The sequence below is a fragment of the Ambystoma mexicanum genome, chromosome 12, assembly GCF_040938575.1.
Source record: "Ambystoma mexicanum isolate Mex_15411 chromosome 12, UKY_AmexF1_1, whole genome shotgun sequence".
NCBI lineage: Eukaryota > Metazoa > Chordata > Amphibia > Caudata > Ambystomatidae > Ambystoma > Ambystoma mexicanum.
In genome coordinates, this window is record NC_090936.1 from 856,242,543 (window position 1) to 856,269,037 (window position 26,495).

The 26,495-nt window shown below is 47.1% G+C and overlaps 1 protein-coding gene across 1 annotated transcript in view; it reads left to right on the forward strand.

Annotated features, from left to right (window-relative positions):
• Positions 1-26,495, forward strand: part of TMTC3 (transmembrane O-mannosyltransferase targeting cadherins 3) — a 1,032,559-nt gene that overhangs the window by 229,562 nt on the left and 776,502 nt on the right. The window contains exon 4 of the mRNA XM_069629335.1: positions 2,634-2,733. Within this exon, the coding sequence (XP_069485436.1) occupies positions 2,634-2,733 (100 nt within the window). The remainder of the gene's footprint in view (positions 1-2,633; positions 2,734-26,495) is intronic.

Below are 26,495 nucleotides of genomic sequence, written 5' to 3' on the forward strand. Positions count from 1 at the left end.
CATCTGTCCTCCGATACGTCTTCCACAAAGAGATGATCTTCTCTCGCAAGAGGAGGGTCGAGTTCTCCATCCAGAGGTCAACACTCTCAACTTTCACGCTTTGTTTCTGAAGGGTTGAAATACAAGGATTGTGGGATCTCCCGCATGACGTGATGGAGGTGTGTCTTTCGGCCAGAAGGTCAGCAACAAAGTCTCCATACTGTTGCTGTTGGAATAAGTTTTGCAACTGGTGCAGGGATAAGAATGTTGATCCTTTTCAATGTACGATTCCGATGTTCTACCCTTTCTGCTTTCATTAGCTCACAAAGGTCTTCAGGTTAGAACCATTAAAGGTTACCTAGCAGCGCTTTCCATCTTCAAGCGCTCATCTGATGAATGCTCCTATTTCAAAATCACACTGATGACTCAATTTCTAAAAGGGCTCACAAATGTGTTTGCACCTTCAGCTTTTCTGGTTCCGTTTTGGGACCTCAACCTGGTGTTAACATTCCTAATGTGTGCGCCATTTGAACCCTTGCACATGTCTGTTGAGGTTGTTAACCTTTAAGACAATACTATTGGTTGCTCTAACATCTGCACGTAGAGTGAGCGAGTTATAGGCACTTTCTTCCAAGCCACCCTTTACTAGATTCCTCAAGGACAGGGTTGTGTTGAGGTTTAGCCCCTCCTTCCTACCTAAGGTCATTTCAGACATTAACTTAAGCCAGAAAATTGTGCTGCCGGCTGTTTATCCTCCTGCGCATCCTTGTAAGGAAGAGGAAAGGCTCCACATAGGTTTGACCGTAGGAGAGCGTTACGTTTTTATATTTCCAGGATGTCCAAGTTGAGAGTGGACGACCAGCTCTTTGTAGGGTATACTGGACGCAAATTAGGCCAGGCCGTTTCCAAGCAGACCTTGTCTAGGTGGATCATCCTCATTATTACTGAATGCTACAGACTGGCAGGCAAGAATCCTCCTGAGGGTTTACAGGGGCATGGCCTCTTCAACAGCCCTGCAAAGGGGTGTCCCTATTAAAAACATCTGTGAGGCTGCAACGCAGTCATCAATCCACACATTTACTAAGCATTATTCTCTGGATACTTCCCATCGTAGGGATTTCGCTATTGGTAAGGCAGTGCTTTACTCTGCCCTTTAACTCTTTGCATATCTAAATTTTTCACCCCCCTCCAAACATGGATACTGCTTTTGGAGTCTGTCAAAGATGAGGAATGCGTTGGAGGACACAATCCTTTTGAAGAACAAGTTACTTACCAAATGATAACGCTCTTTCGACTGGATGTTCCTCCACTGTATTCCTCATCACCCTCCCAACATACCCCTCTGTGTTATTACAGCTTTCGTTCCAACAAGGCTGAGTACTGTCCTGCCCGTGGTTATGGGCATTTTTGCTAACACGAGGAGGGGAAAAACAGAACTGAGGCCAACGGGCGCCGCGCTTGCTACTTAAAACATCCGATGACCTCACCCCCGACTGAGGCCTTCGAGGGACATCGACGAAATCGACGCAGGGCGCCCTCTGGTGAAATAAGTTTTCTGAAGCATCCGCAGCTGGACATTACATGTCAAAGATGTGGAATACGTTGGAGGAACATACAGTTGGTAAGTAACTTGTTCTTCTGAGCACTTGTGTTCCAGTCCTGGGGAAAGAAAGCCAAATGGCTTTTTTTTCTAGTTATGAAAATACGTTTCTAAGCCAGTAGGAACACTAGACCGCTCTTGGACAGTCCGGACCTATATATATGCTGTTTTGAGCCTACTCCACTTACATCCAGTCAGTTGGTAAAGGAAATTATGTATTTAGGAGGACAGTACTTCCTAAGATCAGTAATTTGCATTTCATAACAAAGGCTTAAATGGCCCAAGTCTCATGGCCTTAACAAATAAAAAACACAATTTCCTTGGTAACATTTCAATGTAAAACGACAGCACTAGTACATATTTCAAATTACAATGCATATAAATATCCAATTAAGATTTCAGGAATATTCCTGTAGGTTTCCATTATACAACCCACAATAATATTAGCTATTGCACATAATTACTCTTAAATCAATTCAACTATCGCCATTAACTTATGTGACACATTTACTGGATGCTAATCATCCTTTTTCTCATTACCAGGATGATTACCGTACCTTGATATTTTTCTGCATTTAATTCAATGGCTTTAATGAAAGGGCACAATCGAAAGCAGCCACCTTCTTAACGTAGCATTATAAATGTAAGCGATCCATTACATGCTCATACTCCATGCCATTTCTAGATAGCCGAAAGAAAGTGGCTGGAGGGCCTGCCAACATGGGGCATAAACTCTGAACACGGTCGAATATCTAATTACTATGCAAACAAGAGTTCAAAACAACTTTGTTTGGGAAGCATTTTCCAACCCCCTCTTGTTTCTGTTGAAAGCACGTGACTCAGAAAAAAACATAAAGAATAAGGTAATTCATATATAGATGCCTAACCAACTGGTCTTGGACCCATTTCCACCAAACATAGTACTGTGAATTACTGCAACTATATACTAGATAAAATCCCCTGAAGAACGTGTCTGCTCAAAGATGCATAAACGACTCCTTTAAAAAGCAATCATTGTGCACATCACTAATAATCTTTCCTGTTAATTTTACAGGTGACTGGCGTGGTCGGAAGAGCAGAGCTTTTATCCTCAATCTTTCTGTTGGCTGCATTTCTCTTCTACACCAAGTCCAAAGGCCCAGACAATCGTATAGGTAAATTCACAATGAATGTACTTTCAAATGTGGCCACTGCAAGCGTTCTGTTTGTTTTAAAATCTAAAACAATCGACACACACAATATCTGCCAGGCCCAGTGGTGGGATAGTTTTGTTGGTGATTGTTTACGCAATGGTTATTATATTTTTAGGGTATTTGAGTGCAGACCTAGCTTCGGGAGGCAAGGGAGCTCTTCTCCAGCATGGGGTCTGGCATGGATTCACATGCTCATGAATATTCTCCGTTGTCAGGCTGGGAATCCTCAGTAAAAGAAAAAAACAGTTTCACTTTCACCTATAAACTGTATTTCTCCTCTAAACCAATCACTGTCCTCTGAGTCCTCATGCCCCCATCCAATGACAGTCCTCTCCCTAAGCCCCTTCTCTGGCAGCTATTTTCAGATGTGTACAGTATGATTCAGTGTTGGGAGTCCTTGAGTTTGCTCTTTGAGTTACTTCTATGTTTGTTCATGTTTTTTGAAAGAAAAGGTTTCTATTTTTGTTCCAAAGGCGCCTTGGTGCTCTTTTCTCCATCTGCTGACAGTGGAGACCTGTTGTCGGTGAATTTTACTTCCCGTCCTCTGACCATGATGGAGGAGAACGCGGGAAGGTCCCTCTTCAAGCCCTACACCAAATGTGGGCTACAGAATGTGTTTGTAGAAGACAAGCACCTGCAATGCCTCTACTGTCTGCATCCCGACTACAAGGAAATGGAATACAAGATATGCCTCGGATTCTCCAAGAAGACGATGTGTGAATGGCACAGTAGACCAGCGGCATGGCTTAACGCCAAGGCCCCTTACCCGTGTTCCCAGCAGGATCATGCCTCACCCAGGACCGGCCGGTCCGAGGAGCGGTCTTCTAAGGCCTTTGAGGGCACCTCATCCGTGGAGGCCCAAGAAAAGGCCAAGAACCGCAAGTCCGAGTCCACCGGGTTCGCTGTGGAAGCAGGTCCAAAGGTGGATAGGGCGCAATCGACATCACACTCTGCTTCCATTGCCAGCCGGCAATCAAGCTCCTCCTTGAAAAGGAAATCTACTCCTGCTAAACTGTGTAAGAAATCCGAGAAGCTGCGGATGGAGGATAAGAAGGCCGAGCAGCCCAAGCAGGCTCAATCGGCACAGGCTAAAACTTCGTCAGCGACAGAGTTGGCAACTGCCTCTACCTTGACTGCTAACAGCCCTGACCCTACGAAGGTAAGCCCTGCAGCGCAGAAGGTATCCCTGCTCCCAAGGCGCGACACTGCTGCAGTGACTTTGGCAAAGTCTGCCGGCATGCCAGAAAGGGGGGAAACCAGCTGCCGGTTCCGGAACCAGAGGGGCGGGTGGGAAATGCGAGGAGGCCCTGAAACACTCCCATCGCCCTTCCCCGCTTCCCCATTTAGGGCTCTCCAAAAACACACAAGCAGATTCATATGGAACAGGAGACCGAGGATATCAAAAAGGGTAATGAGGAGCCCCATAAATAGAGGTGTTCTGGGGGAACCAGACTTTAAAGCCTATTATTCGGCTGCACAAAGTAGTGATCAGCGACTGGCAGAAGTTCGACCGGGATAAGCTTTGGACACCAATGAACAGGGTGGAGGCAGGGGAGAACTTGGAAGTAGTGCTATGGAAGCAGAAAGACCACCCCAAATGTACAGTAGCAAAATACTGTCTCTAGTCGGGGATGCCTGGGACGAAACCATTAAGCATGCTCACATCACCTCCTACCCCTCCCCGCTAACACCGATCTTTGGAAATGCACAGTTTACCCCAGGTTGGAGAAGCAAGGCTTTTGGTAAATGGCAGGAGGGAGGGTGCCAAAGGATGTGAGACATGTTTGAGGGTGGTCGGGTGAAATCCTTAATCCAATGCAAGACAGACTTTGTGGTGGGAGAAGTGGAGCAATTCCATTATACCCATATTAGACATTGGCTCCAGCACCCCCTAATGAAAGAGGCAGTGATGTGCGATTTAACCGTCTTTGAGAAATATCTAACCACAGATCCTGGGGACAGGCGGGTGGTTACAGCAATATACACACAGAAATAAAATGGGAGAGGAGCCACCCCAAAGGGGATACATGAAACGCTGGGAAGAGATCTCTGGTCACCCAATCGAGGAAACAGACTGGGAAAATGTATGGAGGAACATACCCAAGCTGACGAGGTCCTTCCAGATGCAAGAAATATGGGTAAAACGGATTTTACACTGGCACTTGACCCCAGCAAAACTCCACAAAATGTACCCTCTAGAATCCAAGCTCTGCTGGAGGGAATGCGGGAAGGAGGGAACATGGAGCCATATATGGTGCGAGTGTCCCTGTATACAAGAATACTGGGGCGGGGGGTGACAAAGAGGGATAAGAGAGGCTTGGCACTGATGGGCTTGGATGGGGCACTCGAAGAATTGACCTCGAAAGCGGAACGCAATGTTTGTCATCCTGATGATGGCGGGGGTTCTAGCACTAGCACAAAAATGGAAGTCTAAGGAACCCCCAATGGAAATAATATGGAACTTGGCCGTACTGGAACGGTTAACATACATCTTGCAAGGGGATCATCGAAGATATCTTGCAGACTTGTGGAGGGTGCTGGAGTTCTTAAAGAGTGGGCAGAATGGGCTCTGGTGCCCTAGGTGAATGTGCCTGTTATGTTTGTATTACCAGCTCAAGTTCATCCACCTCTTTGACTAAGGGGCTAGGAACCAGGAGACGCATATGCAACATGTAATGTTTGAGTGGAAGAGGGGACACTCACCGCAGTTGAGAGAAGCACCAAGGACTATTCTCGGACCGGGGGGGGGTGCGAGGGTGAGGAAGGGCTGGAGTCAGTTAATGGAGAACTGTTTTCTCTAAAAATGCAAATAGTTATGTAAAAAAAAAAGCCTGCAATTGGAATTTTATTCATAATCTTAAATGTGCTGATTGGAAAAAACCATACAGGAATTGGTCTCAGGAAAGTATTTAAAGGGCAAGCTTAAGCCTATATATTGAAATTCTCAGCATCGGGTCTTACATGGATTCACATGCCATGAGTATTCCCTGTCGTCTGGCTAGAAATCCTCCGTAAAATAAAGCAGTTTAGCTTTAGGCTAAAAACTGCATTGTTGCTTGTATAGCCTATTGTCGCTTTGGGTGATACTGCCCCAACCAGTGATACTGGTCCTCCTTGGCTCCACCCCTCTTTGCCATCTTCAGATTTTGAGCGCACGTCTTCCTGTTGGGAGTCCTTGAGTTTCGCTCCTCGAAATCCCAGAGTATTTAGCCTATTTTTAATTATTTTCTTGGAATTCTTTTCTTCACTCCATCACATTGACTTTTTGGAAGCAGGGATCCATTGCCATTCTCGATCCCACCTTCCGTCCGATCACTGTGTCGTGTGAGGAGTTTTGGGCCAAGTTCACGCGCCATGTTAGAGGCCGAGAAGGAGAGCCTCTTTAAGGCCTGTTCCAGATGCAGTCAGAAGAATGTCTTAATCGAAGAACGCCACCAAAAGAGTATTTACCACCTACACCCAGACCATGATGTGGAGGGATGCCCCATCTGCCAACCGCCCCATCTGCCAGCTGCCCCATTTGCCAATCTTCCTCCACTAAGACGAGGAAGGATTGCCATCGCAGGCTAGTGTCATGGCTGGAAGAAGGCAAGGCCTCCGACTCTGACTCTGGGCCTGTATGAATCGTGCCTCTGCCAGGGCTAGCAGGCCCAAAGAGCGTACACCCTCTGTCAAAAGGTCTAGATCCTTTGAGGATGTTTCCAAGGGGAAGGTACCTAAAAAGGCAAAGTCCTCACATGCTGCGACTTACTCGTCGAAAAGGATAACGGCTGAGGCGTCTCATCTGGATCGGCAACATGCACAAAGGGAACCCCAAGACGGTTGTCTAAATCATTTTCGTCAATGAAGTCTCAGTCAATGACATCGTCAGCCAGCCTGTCGGAACCACATTTTGTCATGTCTACAGGCTTGTCGATGATTGCAGGAACCAGATCTGTGGTCACAACGGCTAACTCGATGGTAGCATTGCCTCCAAGGCCTTTGTCAGCCCCGGCTGGGTCTGTTTCGTCTGCACTACCTTCTCCAGGTGCGCCTGTGCTAGGCATTTTCCCGAGAGGTTCCACCAGATTTCTTTTCTGCCAAAGAAGGGCCCCTCAGCTGCCTGCCACGTCCCCTATAAGACCACTCATGGTCATGTCTTCAGTCCCTGTCTCTGCTCCTTCCATTCTGTTGGAGGGGGAAGAATGTCGGCCTACACCCCATAGAGGATGGTGTTGACCTGCTTTGCAGCCGACTCTGCAGCCTGTACAACCGCTTCAACCCACTCGCCCTACAAGCCCCTTGCCTCGAGCTCCAATCTTGATGCCTCAGGCCCTGAGAGATCCATTGCCAAGGGATGTTTCTTTGGAAATTTTGTCAACTCTCCACACTCTGGTCTCAGAGATTTAGCAGCAACTACCACCAGTGGCTTCTTGTCCTCCTGTGGTTCCGTGCCCAGCACCTGTGGCCAGTCCACCAAGACGGTCTCAGCCCTGCCTGGCACTCAAGTGCCTGCCATCCCACAGCCGCCTCCTCTTCCACGGCCCTCTATTGTAGAGGAGTTAGTCCTGACAGGGACCAACACTAATACAAACACCATCCTGGATACAGATGGTACCCAGGGTATGGATGAGTTTGAAGACTGCATCCCTGCAGACGGTGGGCCACCAGATGTAGAGCTACCATCTAGGGATTCTCCACCGGATGAAGTGGGATATTTCCAGGCGATGATTTCCTGCGCAGCCAAGATTTTTAACCTGGTTCCAGTGGAAAAGGAGGATGAGGGATTCATTTTCCAGCATGTGTGAATCCTCTAGACAGACCGTGGTCTCCGTCCCGCTTCTGGATGACATCTGGGAGGACGGGTTAGTGGTGATGCAAAAACGCTTTCCTGCACCTACTAAAAGGAGAGGCTGAGCTATATAGGGTTCTGTATACGACTCCTAAATGCCCCAGAGACCATCCAACACTAGACTCGGTAGTCTCTGCTGCTGCAAGGAGGAGGTTGTCTTATCCATCATAGTCTTGCTCATTCCCGCCTGACCTGGAGGGAAGGAAGCTGGATGTGGCTGGAAAGCGCAGAAATACCACTTGGCGGCGTCTTTTTAAAAATGAATATTTTTATTGTGTACCACAGTTTCTTACAAACCTTAGACACATAATTGAATACATCTAAAAAAATATCAAAGAATGTTATGAAGATATATAATTAATCACACATCACCATACAATAAAATATAGATGTACACTTACTAAATAATATACAACTTTGTTTCAAAGGGAATCAGCTTTATACTCCTAAATTCTCATCAGTTTAAAAAATATTTTCCATACATAAAATGCTTCTGTCACCATTATCATTGGTTCTCCTATTAAAATCATACTCCAAAATTGATTGGAGTCCAAATCCTCCCTCCTGTGTACAAAAGAACTAACTATAACAAGCTATGTAGTTAGCATATAACTCTAGTTTCTTCTTTCTTATTGCATAATCTGCATCGTGGAGAAGAATGAGGAATACTGTTCCACGCTCCCAAGATTTCCTGCGTAGGTAATTGATAAAATCTTAAACGCAATATAAAATAACAAATACTTTTGCTTTTACTTATCAGTAAATCATTTTTGGGGTGCGGGAAAATGAAACCCTGGTTACATACTAGAATTTAATCTTGGGTGTTACCCAATAGATTACTGTGCCTCTATCCCAATACTTTGCTTTACTCTTTAATCCTCCAATGGTCCTAGACCAGATAAAATGTTCTTTTCTTTTAAAATCAGTATAGTTAAAAAAATTGAGAATTTCCATTTGAAATCTTTGAAAGGCTTTTTTTTGTACTTCTTCATTACCATAGAAGAAAAGCATGTCAATAGAGGTTCAGCTTTCGTAATGGGATCCAATCATTTAAAATAAAACCCTCCCCGATTGAGTCGCCATGTTGTTGGCAATGAGGTTAACCTCCGCTCACAATTATTAGTCTCATCAGGGACACACTGCGGTAATCCGCAAAAATATCTCCAGATTTTCCCCTTTAAGACATGTAACCATCTCGTCTCACGTTCCATAAAAGGTTTGAGGCCATATAGAATGCCTGGGACGAGACCAGACTTATATAATTTAACTAACACAGCTACTCAGTAACCACCTTTGGGACACAAAGGATTTGACTATGCAAATCTTCTTTAGGTACTTTGTTAAGACATAATCTTTTAAAATGTCGATGTTTAACTGGGCATCCCAAGATAAACATATTCTCCAGCACGGGGGTCTGGTATGGATTCACATGCTCATGAATATTCCCCGTCGTCAGGCCGGGAATCCTTGGTATAGAAATAAAATCAGTATCAGTTTCGTTTCTGATCTGTCTTTCTTAGTAGTAACCAATCACTGGTCTCTGGGTCATTCTGCCCCCAGCCAATGACTGCCCTCTCCCTAAGCCCCGCCTCTGGCAGCCATCCTCAGATTTTTACCGCACGTTCAAGTGTTGCGAGTCCTCGTGCTGTAGCTCTCGAGCTTTTGCTGCGTTTTCGCGTTTTTCAGGAGATTTTTCTCATTTTTCGGTTAAATAGAGCCTCAAGCTCCACCGTTTCTACATCCGATCAACAGGGATCCGTTTCAGAGTTTTCTACACCCCTCAAGGGTGAAGATTTTGTCGAGTTACGCTTTTGGAGGATTCAAGAAGTTCCGAGGCCTACCCCAGACATGGCCCAGGAGAAAGGAAGCTCGACGCCTGGGAAGCTCGACGCCTGGGAAGCTGTTCAGGACCTGCCCTGGATGCCAGCTTCAGAATGTTTTCGAGGACGACGAGCATTCGTTATGCCTCTACTGTCTCCATGAGGACAAGACGCACACGGAGAAGGACTGTGCGTTTTGTGGGAACATGTCGGAGTGGACCATGAAGGATCACCACCTCCGTCTCGCCAACTAGCTGGAAGGGAAGAGCCCGTCAGACGAGAAGAAGAAAAAGAAGTCCGAGCGGTCTTCTAAGTCCTGTGAGGGCGCCCCGGCAACGGGGGCCGAACAAAAGGCCAAGCACCATGAGTCTGCGGGCACCGGGAGCGCCGAACGGTCGGGCTCCTTGGCTGCCAGGCAGGGCGCATCCTCCCCAGCGCCATCAACCAAGAGCCAACGCTTTGGCTCGGGTAAGAGGAAGTCCGAGAACCCGGCGAAGCTTCTGGAGAGGCCCCGGTTGATCTCGAAGATTCCGGCAGAGGGGGAGTGAGGCTCAGACCATCCCCCCAAGGTGAAGGCCCCGGGCGTACAGAAGGTGATGGCCTTAATCCACCCTGCTAAGACCTTGATTGAGGATGTCGCAGCGGCCCTGGCTCAGCCTGTGGAGGCTGCGCCAGTGGCGGCGACCTCAAGACCCAGAGTCTCCCTGCCACCGCGGAGGGAGTCATCTTTCAGGCCCATTGAGAAGACCCCCACGAAGTCCTCGTTGGAAAAGGTGGGGGAGGGGCAGGTGGCCATCGTGGATACGGACACGACCTCTGAAGAAGAGCTCATCGAAGTCGTGGAAGAGGCCCAGCCCATCGGGAGGGATCCTGACGAGGGCAATGACGAGAGTGACGGTGTCGCCGACGAGGTTCCTCAAGAGCCCTCGCGCCCGTCGTTTACGGCTCCGCAGGACACTTCAGCGGTCATTTTGTCAGCGATTCAGTCCTTATCCTCGGAGATGAGGACAAGGTTGCCCCTCCCCCCGACGGAGGTACCTGAGCCAGGCCCAACGGGGGAACCGGAGCCAGGACCTTCGGAAAGTCCACCGCATAAGAGGAGGAGGACGCATCCCACGCCACCTCCCACCTCTGCGGCCTGCTCTGCCTTCTCCCCGGTCTACTACCCACGGGGATGATACAGGCACGGACACGGCTACGACGGGTACAGATGACGACGGAGGCGCCGACGGGACGTGTCCCCTGTAGCCCTCTGCCCGGGCGTCCTCGCCTGACGAGATTGGATCCTTTCATGCCATGATTTCCAGGGCATCCGAGCTCTTCCAGCTCTGCCCAGAAGAAAAGAAGAAAGAAGGGTTCCATTACCAACGGCGCGAGGCTAAAAGGAAGACGGTCCTCGCCGTATCACTTCTTGATGACATCTGGGATGAGGGGCTCGCCCTCCTCAAGAACCCTGCCACGGCGCCGGCAAAGAGGGACCGGTACGAGAAGAAGTACCGGTCCCCGACGCTGCCCCCTTGTGCCTTCGGGCGCAACCTACCCCGGATTCGGTCATTTCGGCGGCGGCAAAGAAGAAAGCGGGGGGGGGGGGCATCGGCCTCGACATCAACTTCCCCGCCGGACGGCGAGGGCAGGAAGCTGGACACGATGGGACGACGGGGTCATCTCATCTGCAGCGACGACTATCAAGGCAGCCAACGCCCTGGCTATCGCAGCCCGCTACGACAGGGAGTTGTGGTTCAAAATCGCCCTGCTGTTGGACGGACTTCCGGATGCCAAAAGAGCTGAGGCCCTTGAAATCCTACAGGAAGGTGAGATTGCTTCGGACCACGGTGGCAACGGACATCGCCGACACCGGTTTCCGTCAGTTGGGCAACGGCGTTTGCCTGAGACGACGAGGATGGCTCCAGGCGACGGATTTCCGCCAGGACGTACAAACCAAGGTTTTGGACATGCCCTTCGACGGGAACAACCTGTTTGGGAAGGCGGTTGATGAGTCCCTTCAGGCCATCAAGACAGACACGGAGACTGCCCGGGCACTGGGAGTGCTCTAACAACGACGGCCGTCCTTTCAGAGCTCCGGAGGCAGACAAGGTGCCTCCAAGGGATCCGGCAGTGGCTCCCCCACGTACCGCCAAGCGGCAAGATCTTCGTCCCAGGAAGCCTACAGGGGACGCGGCAAGTCAGGTGGGGCCCGTTGTCATCGACAGGGAGATCAAGGAGGCAAGGCGGCCTCCAAACAAGATTGAACCGACCGTGGGGTCGGGCCCCCACCGAAGCACCCTGGTGGGAGGCCGGCTGGCGAGGTTAGTCAGCCTGTGGGAGTCCATCTCCACCGACCGTTGGGTGCTGGACGCCCTGGCCCAAGGGCACGCTCTCGAGTTTCAGAAGAAGTGCCCTTGCATTCCACCCGTGGCCAGGAAGGAAAATCACGTCCCTCAACTACTGTTGGAAGTAAGGGCGATGCTCAAGAAGGGGTGGCATCGAGCTTGTCCCAAAGAGGCTTCGGGGTTCCGGAGTTTACTCAAGGTACTTCCTCGTAAAAAAGAAGACAGGAGGATGGCGCCCCATCCTGGACCTGCGACGACTGAACAAGTACATCAAGGCACAGAAGTTCCGGATGGTCACCCTCCAGCACGTGCTGGGACAGCTGGAGGAGGGCGATTTCCTGTCGTCGTTGGACTTGGAGGATGCGTACTTCCACATCCCCATTCTAAAAAGACACCGAAAGGTCCTCCGGTTTGTGGTCCAAGGGCGGCACTACCAGTTCAAGGCCCTCCCGTTCGGATTGAAGTCTGCATCCAGGGTGTTCACCAAGTGCCTCGCACTGGTGGCGCCGCGGCTGCGCCTACAGGGGATCCACGTCTACCCCTACCTGGACGACTGGCTCATCCGGGCAAGGACAAGGGAGCTTGCTGTGGAGCACACTGCGATGACCGTCGAGCTGCTCACGGACCTGGGATTCTCCATCAACTTTCCAAAATCCCACCTGGTTCCATCGCAAGTCGCCCTGTTTCTGGGAGCCAAGCTCGACACAGTGGCGCGGCTGGCCTCGCCATCGGAGGAAAGGACCAGGACCATTCTGGACAAGGTGCAGCGTCTGCTGGCCACAGACATGGCCAGGGTAAGATCTATCAAGTCCCTCCTCGGGATGATGTCCTCCTGCATTTATCTGGTGCGCCTTTGTAGGCTTTGGATGCGCCCCTTACAAGAGTTCCTCGATGCCCGCTGGGTCCAGTCAAGGGGCAGCTTCGAGGACAGGATCCCTCTCAACGAGATGTTCCGTCAGGCGATCCGGTGGTGGGGTACCCGCTCTCATCTGTCGGCGGGCACGGACTTTAAGAACCCAGCTCACCAGGTGACGGTGACCTGCCTGGAAGGTTGGGGAGCGCACTCCGGAGATCTTCACGCGCGAGGCCATTGGCTCCCGGAGGAGAAGTCACTCCACATCAACATCTTGGAGCTCCGCGCAGTGTTCTGGGCCCTCAGGTCTTTTCTTCCGTCCCTCAGGGGCAAAGTGGTGAGGATCTTCACCGACAACACCACCACGATGTTCAACATCCTGAAGCAGGGCTGAACCAGATCCCCTGCCCTATCCAAGGAAGCCCAGGATCTCTGGCATTGGGCCGTCGCCCAAGGGATGTTTCTGGTGCCTCTTCATCTGGCAGGAATAAAAAACACGATCGCCGACTCACTCAGCAGAGAGCTGTGCTCGTGCCACGAGTGGGAACTATGCCAGGATCAAGTGGATCGACTCTTCCGACGATGGGGCGAACCCCAAATCGATCTCTTTGCGACGGCGACAAATTCCAAGTGCCGGAAGTTCGTCAGCAGGTTCCCCCAGCCGAGGAGCATGGGCGATGCTTTCTTGTTCCCCTGGGACGGCCTATTTCTTTATGTGTTCCCTCCACTGCCGTTGCTGCTCCGGCTCATCAACCAGCTCAAGAGGTCCTGGTGCAGGATGATCCTCATCGCACTGGCGTGGCCGAGACAGATCTGGTTCCCGGACCTTCTGGACTTGTCAACGTCCACACCAGTCAAGCTGCCGACGGACCAGATCTTCTCTCCAGAGAAGGAGGCGCCATTCTTCACCACAACCCGGAGTCGCTGAACCTGCAGGCCTGGCTCCTGCAGCACTAGAGCTTGGAGGGTACGACATCCCGGCTGACTGCAGAGAGGTTCTTGCAAAGGCCAGGGCGTCCTCAACTCTCAAGTGCTATGGACATAAATGGAAGAGGTTCTCTTTCTGGTGCCGTGCACAGAAGATTAACCCTCTGCGGATTACGGCCCCTCAAGTATTGCCGTACCTACTGTCATTGTTCAAGGCTGGACTAGCTCACGCTTCCATCAAGATACATCTGGCCGCCATCTCACGATACACCAGAACTACGGGACGGGCGTCCTTGTGGTCTCATCGACTGGTGAAGGAATTTATGAAAGGATTGTTCCGATCATTCCCGCCGGTGAAGGCCCCTGCACTGGCGTGGGAGCTCAACGTGGTGCTGACCAGGCTCATGGGGCCCCCATTTGAGCCTATGCATTCGGCACCGTTGAAGTTTCTGTCTTGGAAGACAGCGGTTCTCGTGGCCATCACCTCCGCACGATGAGCCCTATCTTGTAAGCCGCCATACTTGACGTTTCACGACACGAGGGTGGTGCTGAGGATGCACCCCTCCTTCATGCCCAAGGTGGCGTTGGACTTCTCCCTCAACGAACCCTTGGTGTTGCCAGTTTTCTTCCCGTCTCCTTCGTCGCCGGCTGAAAGGACTCTGCACTCACTGGACGTAGCTAGAGCGCTGAAGTTCTACGTGGACCACCCAAAGAGTTTTCTGAAGACATCACAGCGGTTTGTGAACTTTGGGACTGTGAATCAAGGGAAGGCTCTCTCGAAGACTTCCATTTCCAGATGGCTCTCCGGCTGCATCATGCACTGTCACCGGTTGGCAAACCGACCGCTGTCTGGCCGTCCGAGAGCCCATTCGACCAGAGCGATCGCTGCTACCACGGCGTTCCTGTCTGGTGTGCTCCTGCTCGACATCTGCAGGGCTGCAACGTGGAGGTCGACACACACCTTCACGAGATTCTACTGCGTCGATCGGGACTCCAGGGAGGATTCCAGGGTCGGCCAAGCAGTGCTGCGCAACCTGTTCGCTTAAGGTGAGCCTGGTGAGGAGGTAAGAGATGCTTAATGTTGAGTTGTTGTATTGCTTAATGTTGAGCCTGTTGCCACCTCCCGTGGTTGTGCATGTGTGTACTGCTATGTATTATCTTATTCATGAGCATGTGAATCCATGCCAGACCCCATGCTGGAGAAGGAACAAGTTACTTACCTGTAACTGTTGTTCTCCAGCATGGGTCTGGCATGGATTCACATGCGCACCCTCCCGCCTACCCCTCTGCGGCTCTTCACTTGGTCATACTGCCACTTTACGTGCTACCAAATCTGAGGATGGCTGCCAGAGGTGGGGCTTACGGAGAGGGCAGTCATTGGCTGGGGGCAGTATGACCCAGAGACCAGTGATTGGTTACTACTAAGAAAGACAGATCAGAAACGAAACTGATACTGATTTTTTTTTTCAATACCGAGGATTCCCGGCCTGACAACGGGGAATATTCATGAGCATGTGAATCCATGCCAGACCCATGCTGGAGAACAACAGTTACAGGTAAGTAACTTGTTCCTTCCTGGGTAGCCTCAATAGGAATATTATTGAGTTTTTCAGTTAAACTTCTCTATTTTTTTCTTATTTCGCCCTATGATCATGATTTTTGTCTTTTGGGGCTTTATGGTTAAACCATTCATTTGAGTAATTTCCCAAGGCCCATATGCTGCATTGTTGTCCTATTGTTGTATTGTCCAACACCAAAGTTTCATCGGCGTAGGAAAGCCACAAAAAGGGTTTATGGTTAATATTAGGAGGGAAATGACGACACCCATCTAGACAATAGTGCATATCCGAAACAAATAGGTTGTAAAACATGGGTGCCAAAACGCATCCCTGCTTTACTCCATGATTGGTTTCCATTTCAGATGACAAGGTTCCATTACGTCTAATGCTGACAGTAGTCTCTTGCTATAATTGCTTGATCATTTCCAGTATTGATGGATCAACACCAAGCTTAGACATGTTATGCCAGAACAGGCATCAAAGTGGAGAATCAAAAGCTTTGGTGTAATCAACTAAGGAAATATATAGTTTGCTTCACCTCTTAGTTAATGCACATCTGATCAAATGCAAAAGAGTGAATACATTAGGCAATGTCCCCATTCCTTTGCGAAATCGTTTGTTGAATGGGCAGGATTTCCCTATCTTTAACCCACTTATTACATTTTTCAATTGCGCACCACAAGAAAATGTTAGATCTGCCATCAGTAAGTGCCAATAAACTATAATCACCTGGATTTGTGCAAAGTCCCTTCTTAAAGATTGGCACGAATATGGCCTTCCATGACTGAGGTATTCTTCCAGTCCTGGAAATATCCAAACCAGACCATATATTGTCTCGGCCCTTAATGCTGGTTGTTCTTTAATGACTACATTTGGGAGGCAGTCTCTGGCCATGGTATTTTTGAGGGTTTTAATTTAAGTATTATTCTTAAAACATCATCAACATCATTGGAGAACCATCTACAATCATAACTTGATTTAGTAAGCTTGTGGTCTATAGCCTCAATGACATCTGTAGCCTCAGGTTTATCTTTATAATACAGTAGCTTAATATAGGAGTCCCATTCCTTTTCTGCTATGGGATTAGTCTTGATGGTATTGTTGCTCTGCATAAATGTATTTGCATAGACGTTTTGGTTATCTCTAGCATCTAATGCTTCATACACTATTCCATTGCGCATTATGCTGAGTTTGTTTATAAGTTCTTAACCAATTTTTATATTTAGTGTTTTGGTTGGCAATGGCCTTCGTTCTAGCAAGAACGCCATCTACAAAGTCTTTCCTGATTCTCCTAATAACGGCCCGGTGCAATTTTCGTCTAGCAGCAATATTAACCTCATAAATTGCACTAGCCCTATTGGTGAAAAGAGAGGTACTGCTGTTCATATTGTGTATCATCTCCTTTGCAGTGTTAATCCTTTATAAGATTAACTTAGTAAAATACCCATTCAAAATATCAGCACCCTTTATCATGCCAGAAATTCTTACCAAAGTACTGAGAGATTAAAACATTAAACAATGTTAAATTTTTACCAGGCCTAGTCAACCGATGTTTTCTTTGCTGCTTTTTTGTGTTACAATCTACCTCAACCATTAATAAGGTCTGCCTAAACAGATGTGCATTGTTTAATTTACATCTACGAACAGCATGGCCGCTCAAGCTAGAAGAAAACAGTGAGTATTCAAAAATAGTGTTGCTGAGAGAATGGAATACAAATATATAATGTTAGATATTTGATCTGCTCTTTTCCAGTTCTCTTCTGTGGCCTCCCTGGATTGTGTACACAGGGTTAGCAAAATTCATATTCTGTCAATGGGAGGATAGCCCATGGGCAAAATGCACGCCTTGGAAGCAAGGCGACATGGAGCAACACAGGTTTGATCCCTGGCTCCGCGCTTAGAAACCTCATGGGTATTAAGTGCGGTATAAATAACCAATCATATCACACATCATATCCATCTAGCAATATCACCCAGGGGAAGTTTTTGGGTGTGGACTGAGGCGTCTAAAAGGCCATCTTTTAGGAGGGGTAAATGGCATCCGATCATGCAATCACTGTCGCCCTTGCCGACTCCGGTTTCCAGCATTAGGGTGGCCTAGACCGTCAACTTTGGCTCATTGCCACAAACTTCAAGAAGGATGTCAAAGCCAAGGTGGTCAACATGCCTTTCATCAGGGATAACCTTTTTGGCAAGGCAGTGGATGAATCTCTTCTCACCATCAAGACTAACACAGAGATGGCACGCTTTCTGCACTGCTGCAACAAAGGAGTGGGATGAATCCCATGGGGTCATCACTGATCCCTAGCCTAAAGTCTCCTTCCATGTGGCCAGGGAAAGTCAGCCGCTACCTGATCCAAACCCTGGGTGTGGTATCCTGTGAGTGGATCACATGAGAGGAGATGGCTATCAGAGGGAGGTGGTGACTCCCACCAGAGAAACACAATGTTCTTCTATTTCCAGTAAAGAAGAAACTCTAATTCCAGAGTCTCTGATGGAATGCATGTGCCATTATTCAGAGCCCTTCGATGGTAAAACGCTGAAAAGCCCTCTTGTTAAACTTTCGAAACAAAACTCTTATTTACTCTTCAGAAGTACAGAACATCTAATGTCTATAAGGGTTACAAAAGTGTCCAACAATGTAACTTACAACAGTCTAAAAATCCTTGGGACTCCAATTCCCAGAAAGCCTCATGTACTGAGACAAAGAAGATGCAGCAGGAGTCCATGTGGAACAAAAGTGATTCTAAATGCAGTGTGCAGTCTAGTTGTCCGGTTCACAATCGGCTGCGTGGGACATTGAAACTTGGAAATTGCGTACCAGAGGAGAGGACCGCTGCAGAGGGCCCGGAGCCGGGAGCAAAGGCTGAGTCACAAAAGTGAGCCGTGAAGGAAGACGACGCTCACAGGCATCATGTAACAGAGGAGTGGAACTCTGGTGAAGCTGTAGCAGTGCCTTGCAGGGACTGCTGGAAGCGAGAAGTCATTCGCAGCGGGACGGGAGGAGATGCCGTCTTGTGGATTGGCAATGGTTCCATCGGCGATGGAGTGAAAAATTCACACGGGAACCGAGAGGGACTCTGCCTAGCTGAGGAAGCTTGCCCCATGAACACTCTTCCCCACAGCTGCACGTTGCACTGGTGAGTCAACCCAGAGGAGTAGGGGGCCCCGGAACCTGCTATGAAGTTAACAAATATTTAGAGAGTCAATTTGAATACCGACCAAATAGACTTGAAGGATAAGGGCAAAAAGGGGTACAGTTTTCCTTATAATTTGGGGAAAACTGGAACCTGCATTTCCATAAGCCGGACGACACTAAAAAAAATAAGAAAGAAGTTGACACAGAACTTGCACAAACCGTCATATGTGGGATATTACTAAGGGGGAAGTTGGAGCAAGTGATATCTGGCGTCAACAGAAGTGCAACTGTGTTGTATTTTAAAAGGAAAGTGAACATTGTAGAAAAGAACTGGTGAAAGATGCACCTCACGTAGTGAGACCTTTTTGGAAATGGATAACTGGCAGGAGAGTACATCAGGGGATCTGTGTGAGCCAGAAGGGGGCAATTCCGTGCAGGGGAGTACACCAGGAATTCATAAAACGAGAAAAGGAAAAGAGAAGTTGGAATATGCCTGGCAGGGGAGTACACCAAGTTATCTAGAGATTCAGGTAAGACATTCCTGGCAGAAGAATTGCTGGCAGGAGAGTATATGATATGATATGATAGGTTATTTATAACGCGCTTAATACCCAGAGGATTCTAAGCGCGGACCCAGGGATCAAACCTCTGTTGCTCTGTGTCGTCAAGCTTCCAAGGAGAGCATGTTGTCACTGAGCTATTCTCCCAGCATGAAGTCATAATTTTGGACAGTTCGGTGAAAGAACTTTTTATTTGAAGCAGTGGTTAAAGTTAAAAAGACATTTGTTTTGCCAATCTGAGTAAAGTATTTTGTGAAAGACATTTTTCTTGACTTTAACAGAACATTGTTGGAAGAAAACACTCAACAGTTTTCCCGAAATAGTTCAGGGGCAGGTAAGCATCGTCTGGACACAAGGATTGCTTTTTTGAAATTACACATTTGAACTTTTATACACTTTTGTTAGGTTGAAAACAGAAACGTTTGCCTTGAACCTTTTGATTGTGTATTTTAGTGTCAGGGTCAGATGTCTTTTGGACTCAAGGTCAGCTTGCTTGAGTTTTATTGGCAGATTCACTCTTGTTAGGATAGGGACAGATAGGTCTTTGTCCCAACCCCTGTTTTATTTTAATAAAAATGGCTAATGTTGAAAACATTACAACTTTGTGTCCGCCTCGCATTTCTGATCCCTCGCAGGAGGCAGAACTTTCTCTCCCAGAAAGGAAAGGTTTCTCGAAATTCCAGGGTGCTCAGCCCTTCCTACCGCCAGCCCTCTCGCTCCACTACCCAGGAGGCGTATAGAGGCCATTCTCAGGCCTTGTAGCGAGGTTCCGAATGTCACTGTCTGCAAGCCACCACGACGCAGATGGCAGTTTTCGAGCCCCCACTTCAGCACCTCAGTGGGAGGCCGGCTATCTTAGTTTGTCGACATGTGGTGCAGCATATCCACGGACAAATGCGTGCTCAACATAATCTAGCAGGGACACTCTCTCTGGAGTTCCAAGAGAAGTGCCCCGCATTCCTCCCATGGTAAGACAAGAACAGCACAGAGCCCAACTCATTGAGGAAGTTCAGGCCATGCTGCTGAAAGGGGCAATAGAACCTGTTCCTCTGCGCCTCTGTGGCTCCAAAGTATACTCCTGATACTTTCTGATTCGCAAGAAGTCAGGCGGGTGGAGGCCCATCCTGGACGTCTCAACAAATTCCTCAGGTCCCAGAAATTCAGGATGATCGTGGTATAACATGCTCAGTCAACTGGAAGAGGGAGATTTCCTGGCGACATGGGTCTGGAGGATGTATATTTCCACATCCCCATTCACTGAAAATATTGCAAGTTCCTAAGATTCATCATCCAAGGAAGACATTACCAATTCAAGGCATTACCCTTTGGCCACAAATCAGCCCGAGTGTGTTCACCAAGTGCCTAGACCCAGTGGCGGCTTTCCTTCGTCAGAAGGGAGTGTATGTATACCCCTACTTGGACGATAGGCTGGTCAGGTCTCATTCTCACACCCAGGTGGGGCAACATACAGTTTAGACGGTACGACTATAACCTCTGTGGGATTATCCATAAACTAGCCCAAATCCTGCATGGTGTTGTCCCAAGATGCTCTGTTCCTTGTGGGCTTGCCAGTGGGGGGTCAGGGCTGAGGGTAGTGACAGCTTGGTGAAATACAGGCGCTCTCATGTCAGCCTCCAAATTTGTCGTTCCACCTAGCGAAAGTGTTGCTAGGGAGTCATCCTTCCTTTTTGCTGAAGGTCCCATCAGGCTTTCATTTGAGCAAGACTTTGGTACTGCCAGTTTTCTTTGCAAGCCCTTATTTGCCTTCTGAAAGATCTTTGCATTCGTTGGACGTGGCGTGTTGAAATTCTATGTGGCACGAACAAAGGACTTGCAAAAGATTTCTCCGCTTTTTGTAAACATTTGACCCGTGGGCCATTGTAAGGCGATATCTAAGGTGCCCATCTCCAGAAGTACCTCTGGCTGTATCATGAATTTCCATCAGCTGGCGAACAGGCTGTTGACAGGAAGACAGATGGCCCATTGCACCAGTACAATCTCATCTACGACAGCGTTCCTCTCGCGTTCCTGCTGGTTATCTGCAGCGCTTCTACGTGGAGATCTACACCTTTACGAGATTCTACTGTCGACAGGGATTCTAGGGAGGAGTCTTGTGTCGGACAAGTAGTGCTTTGCTGTTTTCTTGAGGTGAGTGTGTTTCAGGGTTAAGTCTAATTGCTTCTGTTGACCCTTGCTACCTTCCGTAGTTGTGTATATGTAGTGCTGTCTAATCGTATTCATAGCATGTAAATCCATGTAAAACCCCATGCTGGAGAAGCATCAAGTTACTTATCAGCAACTCCTGTTATCCAGCATGGGTCTTAAATTAATTCACATGCTTGGGAGGATATCTCAGGGGCAACGTGCTCGCCTTGGAAGCAAGATAACACAGAGCAACACACGTTTGATCCCTGTGTCCGCGCTTAGGAACCTCTGGGTATTAAGCGCGTTATAAATAATCATATCACACAAACCCTCCCTCCTTCCCCTCTACGGCTCTTCTTGCGTCCTACGGACACTTTCCATGTGCTATCACATCCGGAAATGGCCACCAGGGTTGGAGCTAAGGAGGACGAGTGTCATTAGTTGGGACAGTATGACGCAAAGTGATAGAAATAGGCTATGCAAGCGACAATGCCGTTTTTAGCTTTAATCATCCTAATTGAATGACTATGCTTATCACTCATCTTCATCCCCTACATACCAATATGCACTGTGAAGGCATCATGAAGTAAGACAGAGACAACAGACTTAAATTCAAACAAACAATACTTATTAAGTTAAATGTCAGGATGGCAGAAGGCCTAAGTAGCCCTATACTAAGGTGGGGGATTTCCCTACCAGAACAAAACTAAGAAAAGTCTGAGTCAAAGAGTCCACTTAAAAGCCGGTCTGTGTCCAAAACTTATGCTTTCCCTCACAACTAAAGCTAAACAGTGTACAAGGATGTCAATCAAAGAAATGTGGTCAACACAAAAGGCTAAGCTTTTTCCGGCTCCCAGTTCAAATCCCCTTCCCCAAGTTCAAAGCAATACAGTTCAACCCAAAAGAGGTCCTGAGGACCTGTCCTCAAGATGGTAGGTATAGTTAATCAAGTCTCAGGGTTCCCTTCCCAAAGACTTCAACATTGCAACCAGTGAATGTTTTACTGTTTGAAAGCTCAGATTGTACAGTGTCTTTACCTTTTATAATGCAGGGCTCACTAGTCTAGGCACAGTTAGCCTGCACAGTCCACTCTTCACAGGTTGCACAAACAGGGCCTCTTGGTTCTTAAGCCCACATAGGTTTATCTGCATGAGCCCCTATGTGAAAAGGCACTCTCTCTTAGATTCTCCTTGTTGGCCTCTTGGCCTCTCCTTTTGTCAGTCGTTGGCCATGCTGCTCTGCATTTATGCTCAGTCTTATTTGGTGGTGATTCTTTTCACATCCACCTTTCGTTGCACTCGGTCACATTTATTCCTTCCCCCATACCCTCAGGTTTCTCACAGCTCATTCCACCCCTTGCCAGTATTAAAAAAGAGACCCTGACCATGCAGCATTCCGTTCGGACTGGGAGAGGATGATAATCTTCCTAATTGATGACTATGTACATCCATTTTGTCCACAGATATGCATCGAAACTTTCATTGTGATTTGGGATTTCCTTCCTGGCCTTTTGTTTTTACGGATGGGGCGGCTCGAGGAGGGTGGAGGTGGGTGGCTATGTTGTAATTTAAGGAAGTTGTTCTAAAAGTATTCAATAAAAAAGGGTGATCATGCATCTGGTCTCCCATTTCAAAATCCTCCTTTCCCTTGCACAGTACATGAAGAAGGCAATTTGCTTTGGTGCCCAAGTATAGAGGAGGGAGCTTCAAACAGGATTTCTAGATTGGCCTGTTTTTTGCACCCTTATCTATTACACTGATGAAGGATCAGGCAAAGATTTGGTTGGATGACTGATCTATAATAAATAAACCGTAAACCAAACTACTTCTGTATTAAGACAAAAATTAAGAAGCCCACACCACACAAGAATAGTTAACAGTTGGCATCACCAGAACTAAAAATGGATTGTGATGGTTTGATGCCAAATTCCTATTTGTAGTTTTCTAAATTTCTGGAAGAAAATAATTGCACCCTTTTGAATCTGGTTTTCAACCCAAAATGGGTACTGAGTCTGTAATGATCTCACTGCTCGACGATCTTGCGCTGCTTCAGGACCGCAGAGAGACCACAGTACCTTTTCTCCTAGATCTTACTGCGACTTTTGATATGGTGGATCATGATATATGACTGAACAGACGAACAAGCAAAGAGGTTACTGGACCTCTCTTAGCATGGTTCAAGTCTTTCCTTGAAGGCCATTCTCAAACTGTTTCGTTTCAAACTTGTTTTTCTTCTCCTCTGGAACTGACTTGTGGAGTTCCGTAGGGGTCAGTTCTGTCTCCCCTTCTTTTCAACCTGTATGTACGATTAAAGGCTGATCTCATTGCGGAATTTGGAATCCTTTTTTATTCCTATGCCGGTGATACACAGTTGGTGTTTCGGCTGGACTCCCCTCAAGCAACATCCCCTAAAACTGCGGGACTGTTTGGAGAAAGTAGGTAGTTGGATGTCGGCCAACTGGCTGAAATTGAATGGAAGCAAAACGGAAGTCCTGGTCGTCGGACCTCATAAGATGGATCATTTGTGGAACTTGCAGTATTGGCCGAATCGTTGGGATCCTGCCCGGTTCCCTACCCCTCAGTAAAAAGCCTTGGGTGAACCTTTTACCCAATGGCTCGCGTGAGGCCCAGATCTCTACAATATGTAGCGCCGGGTTTGGAAGACTGGAGGTTTTGAGGAAGTTTCTCCCTTTGCTTCCCCCAGCCAATCGAACAACATTGGTGACATCTACTATAATGGGGTCATTGGACTATTGCAATGGAATTTACCAGATCCAACGGATGTAGGTACTCCAAAATTCGGCAGCGAGACTGGGACTTATGGTGCCTCGTCTGACCCCCACCCCTCCCAATAGCTTTCCTGCACCGTTTTCACTGGCTGCCCGGATTAAATTTAAGATTCTTTGTGTTGTCCATCGGGCTGCACACAATGTTTGTCCCCAATACCTAAAAGGGAAATTAGAGCGGTACTGCCCAGCTAGAGAATGGCGCTCTGCGTCCCACCTGCTTCTCAAGTTCCCCAAATATCAACAAAAGTGATTGGGTAGCCGTTCATCTTGGACCCCAGCTTATGGAATGCTCTGCCGTTATCTTTGAGAACTCTTGATGAGTATCTCCCTTTTTAGAAGAGCGATGAAAACCCATCTGTTTTAACTCTGTTTTTTCTTCAAGTAGGAGTGTGAAGTATTAGTTGTGGAGCTGCTGTCTTTTAGCGCCTAGGTGCCTTTGGGCCTTAGTTTTGCGCTTTATACATTTTTCAAATAATAATAATGGGTATGTGTATGACTGCCTCTAATTGGATGCATCCTTCCTCCACACATTTACTTTACTTTGTTCCAATGTTCGGTGGTTTGTACAGTCATTGCTAGTTTGTAATGTTGCCTTAGTGGGAACCCTGTTAACCACTTGGCACTCTGACCATCGACAAACTACTACCCCCCCCTCTAAGCATTACATTACCTTATTTAAAAGGAATGAATTAAATGCAGCAATGATAACTTGCATTAAGCATCATACATTTGACCATGATATTCTTTTTTTATTTTTTTATAGTGTGATTTAGTTAGAAGTTAACTTTACACACATGATACAAAAGATAAATGTAATACCAAAGTACAATGAAATCATATTGACATTGTTAGAATTGAATGCATATATTTTTATATAGCCTATAATGCAATTAAAAGAAATATAACCAGTGTCATTTTATGGTGTCATTAGATTCCATGTATTTTATAATTTATCAGAGAAAAGACAAATGGATCCTGGTTGTGAATTTATTGCATCAACTTTGGGATTTTTTACACCTTGCATCAATTTGTAGGGAAATTATCCCTAATTGCTCTTAATGAGGATATGGGGGAAGCGTTTAGGATTTGCTGAGGTCCGAGTGAAGGGGGTAGAATGGGCATACTGGTTATTGAACAGGGAGGTAGCCCTGCAGCATTAAAACTTGCAGGTGCGTTTCAGGTTGCCTCACTTCATGGCATCCTTACCCTCCAGTCTTCGCAATCAAGCCAAGGGATGCCTCAACAGAGACGCTGCAATACATCTGAGCCTAATTAGTGTAACAAAAGTACCTGCAACACATTTTGCTGCACCTTCCTCCCACAGTCCTCCTATAAACAAATAGTTGCTGTGAAGATCTGCCATGATGCAGGTCACGTGTTCAAATCCCGGCAGGCCAAACTTCGTTTTTGAGACTTCTGGGGTTGATCAATTGTGTATCGTTAAAAGGGCTATTTACATGTGTGCTGCGATGCAAGTTAGAAAGCTTTACGTAAAAAAACTAACTTTTTATTTCTTTCGGTTGTCCTTACATTGCCCGTTAATCCATTGCATCATGTTTGGCCATTGTAGCAACTGGTTTGGGCTTTTTTATTTTTCTGAGGCAGTGCTTTTTTTGTTTTTTTTATTTGGTTAGTTCAATTCATTGAACCTTTAAAATTTTACAAAATAAAATCGAATATTCAACAAATTTTACATGTTCTAAACCAATTTAAAATCAATATATCTGTACAATAAAGAAAAATAAGTATGTACTGAAGTTCATTTTAGCTTTGCCTTAAAATAAACAATTATCAAATATGTACTTGCCACAGCATATATACAATAACATTTTCATTCAATTCAGCACTCCATATTTCTTAATAGACTTACTTATTCAATCAACTTCAGATTTGAACAATTCATTCAGAAATTGAACAGTAGCAATTTGTACCGACAAGTTAGAAGTCGAGAATAGCCATTTCCAAGCGTCAGACGGATTCATAGGGAGTAATGCAGATGTGACTCTGGAGAAACATTTCTTTTGCAAGTCACCAAGATTCGGACATTCTATTAGACAGTGCCAGTGGTCGAAGTGAGCGGGAGTGGTCGAGAGCGGTGCTCCTGTACATTTTCAAATTAGCTTTTACAGCTCCTACACTTTTATTTTTACAAAGAAACCGTTCTGGAATGGTTTCTTTTTAAAATAAAATTTTAGGAAGAAGTTGAAACTTGCACTTTCAGTGCACTGCACTTCATGTTCTCTTAAACAGCAGTCGCATGTGTTTGTGGGTTGTATTGTGTGTGGGGGGGGACATGGTGATGGGGTTTGTGGGAACTTGGTGCAGGCCAGTAGGGAACATGGCTCCACTACTTCTTTTTGTACACTTCGACCACTGGACAGTGCTTCACGGTTTCTTTTTGGGATTGTACCCTACAACATCTGCAGTAATTTTCATTCTCTGGTATTAGTTTCCTTCTTGCCAGTACTGTCCTAGTATGCCATAGGTTACATCTAAAGCGCAGGTATTGGTTACGCATATACGATGATGGATATTTCTGTAAATAACCAGCCATGTTTCCCAAATCTTTTGTGACCAAATGTAGTTATATCAAAGTCTTTCATTCTGGGGCTTTCCTCAATAGTAATAATCCAGTCCATTTGGAATAACTTCAATTTTGCTCTGACAGGATTATGAAGCAATATATCTAGGGAGATGTGAGAATCTGCAAGAAAATTCAAAATAGTCTGCATCCATATCTTGGAAAAGGAGTTGTTTGTGGTTGCCAGATA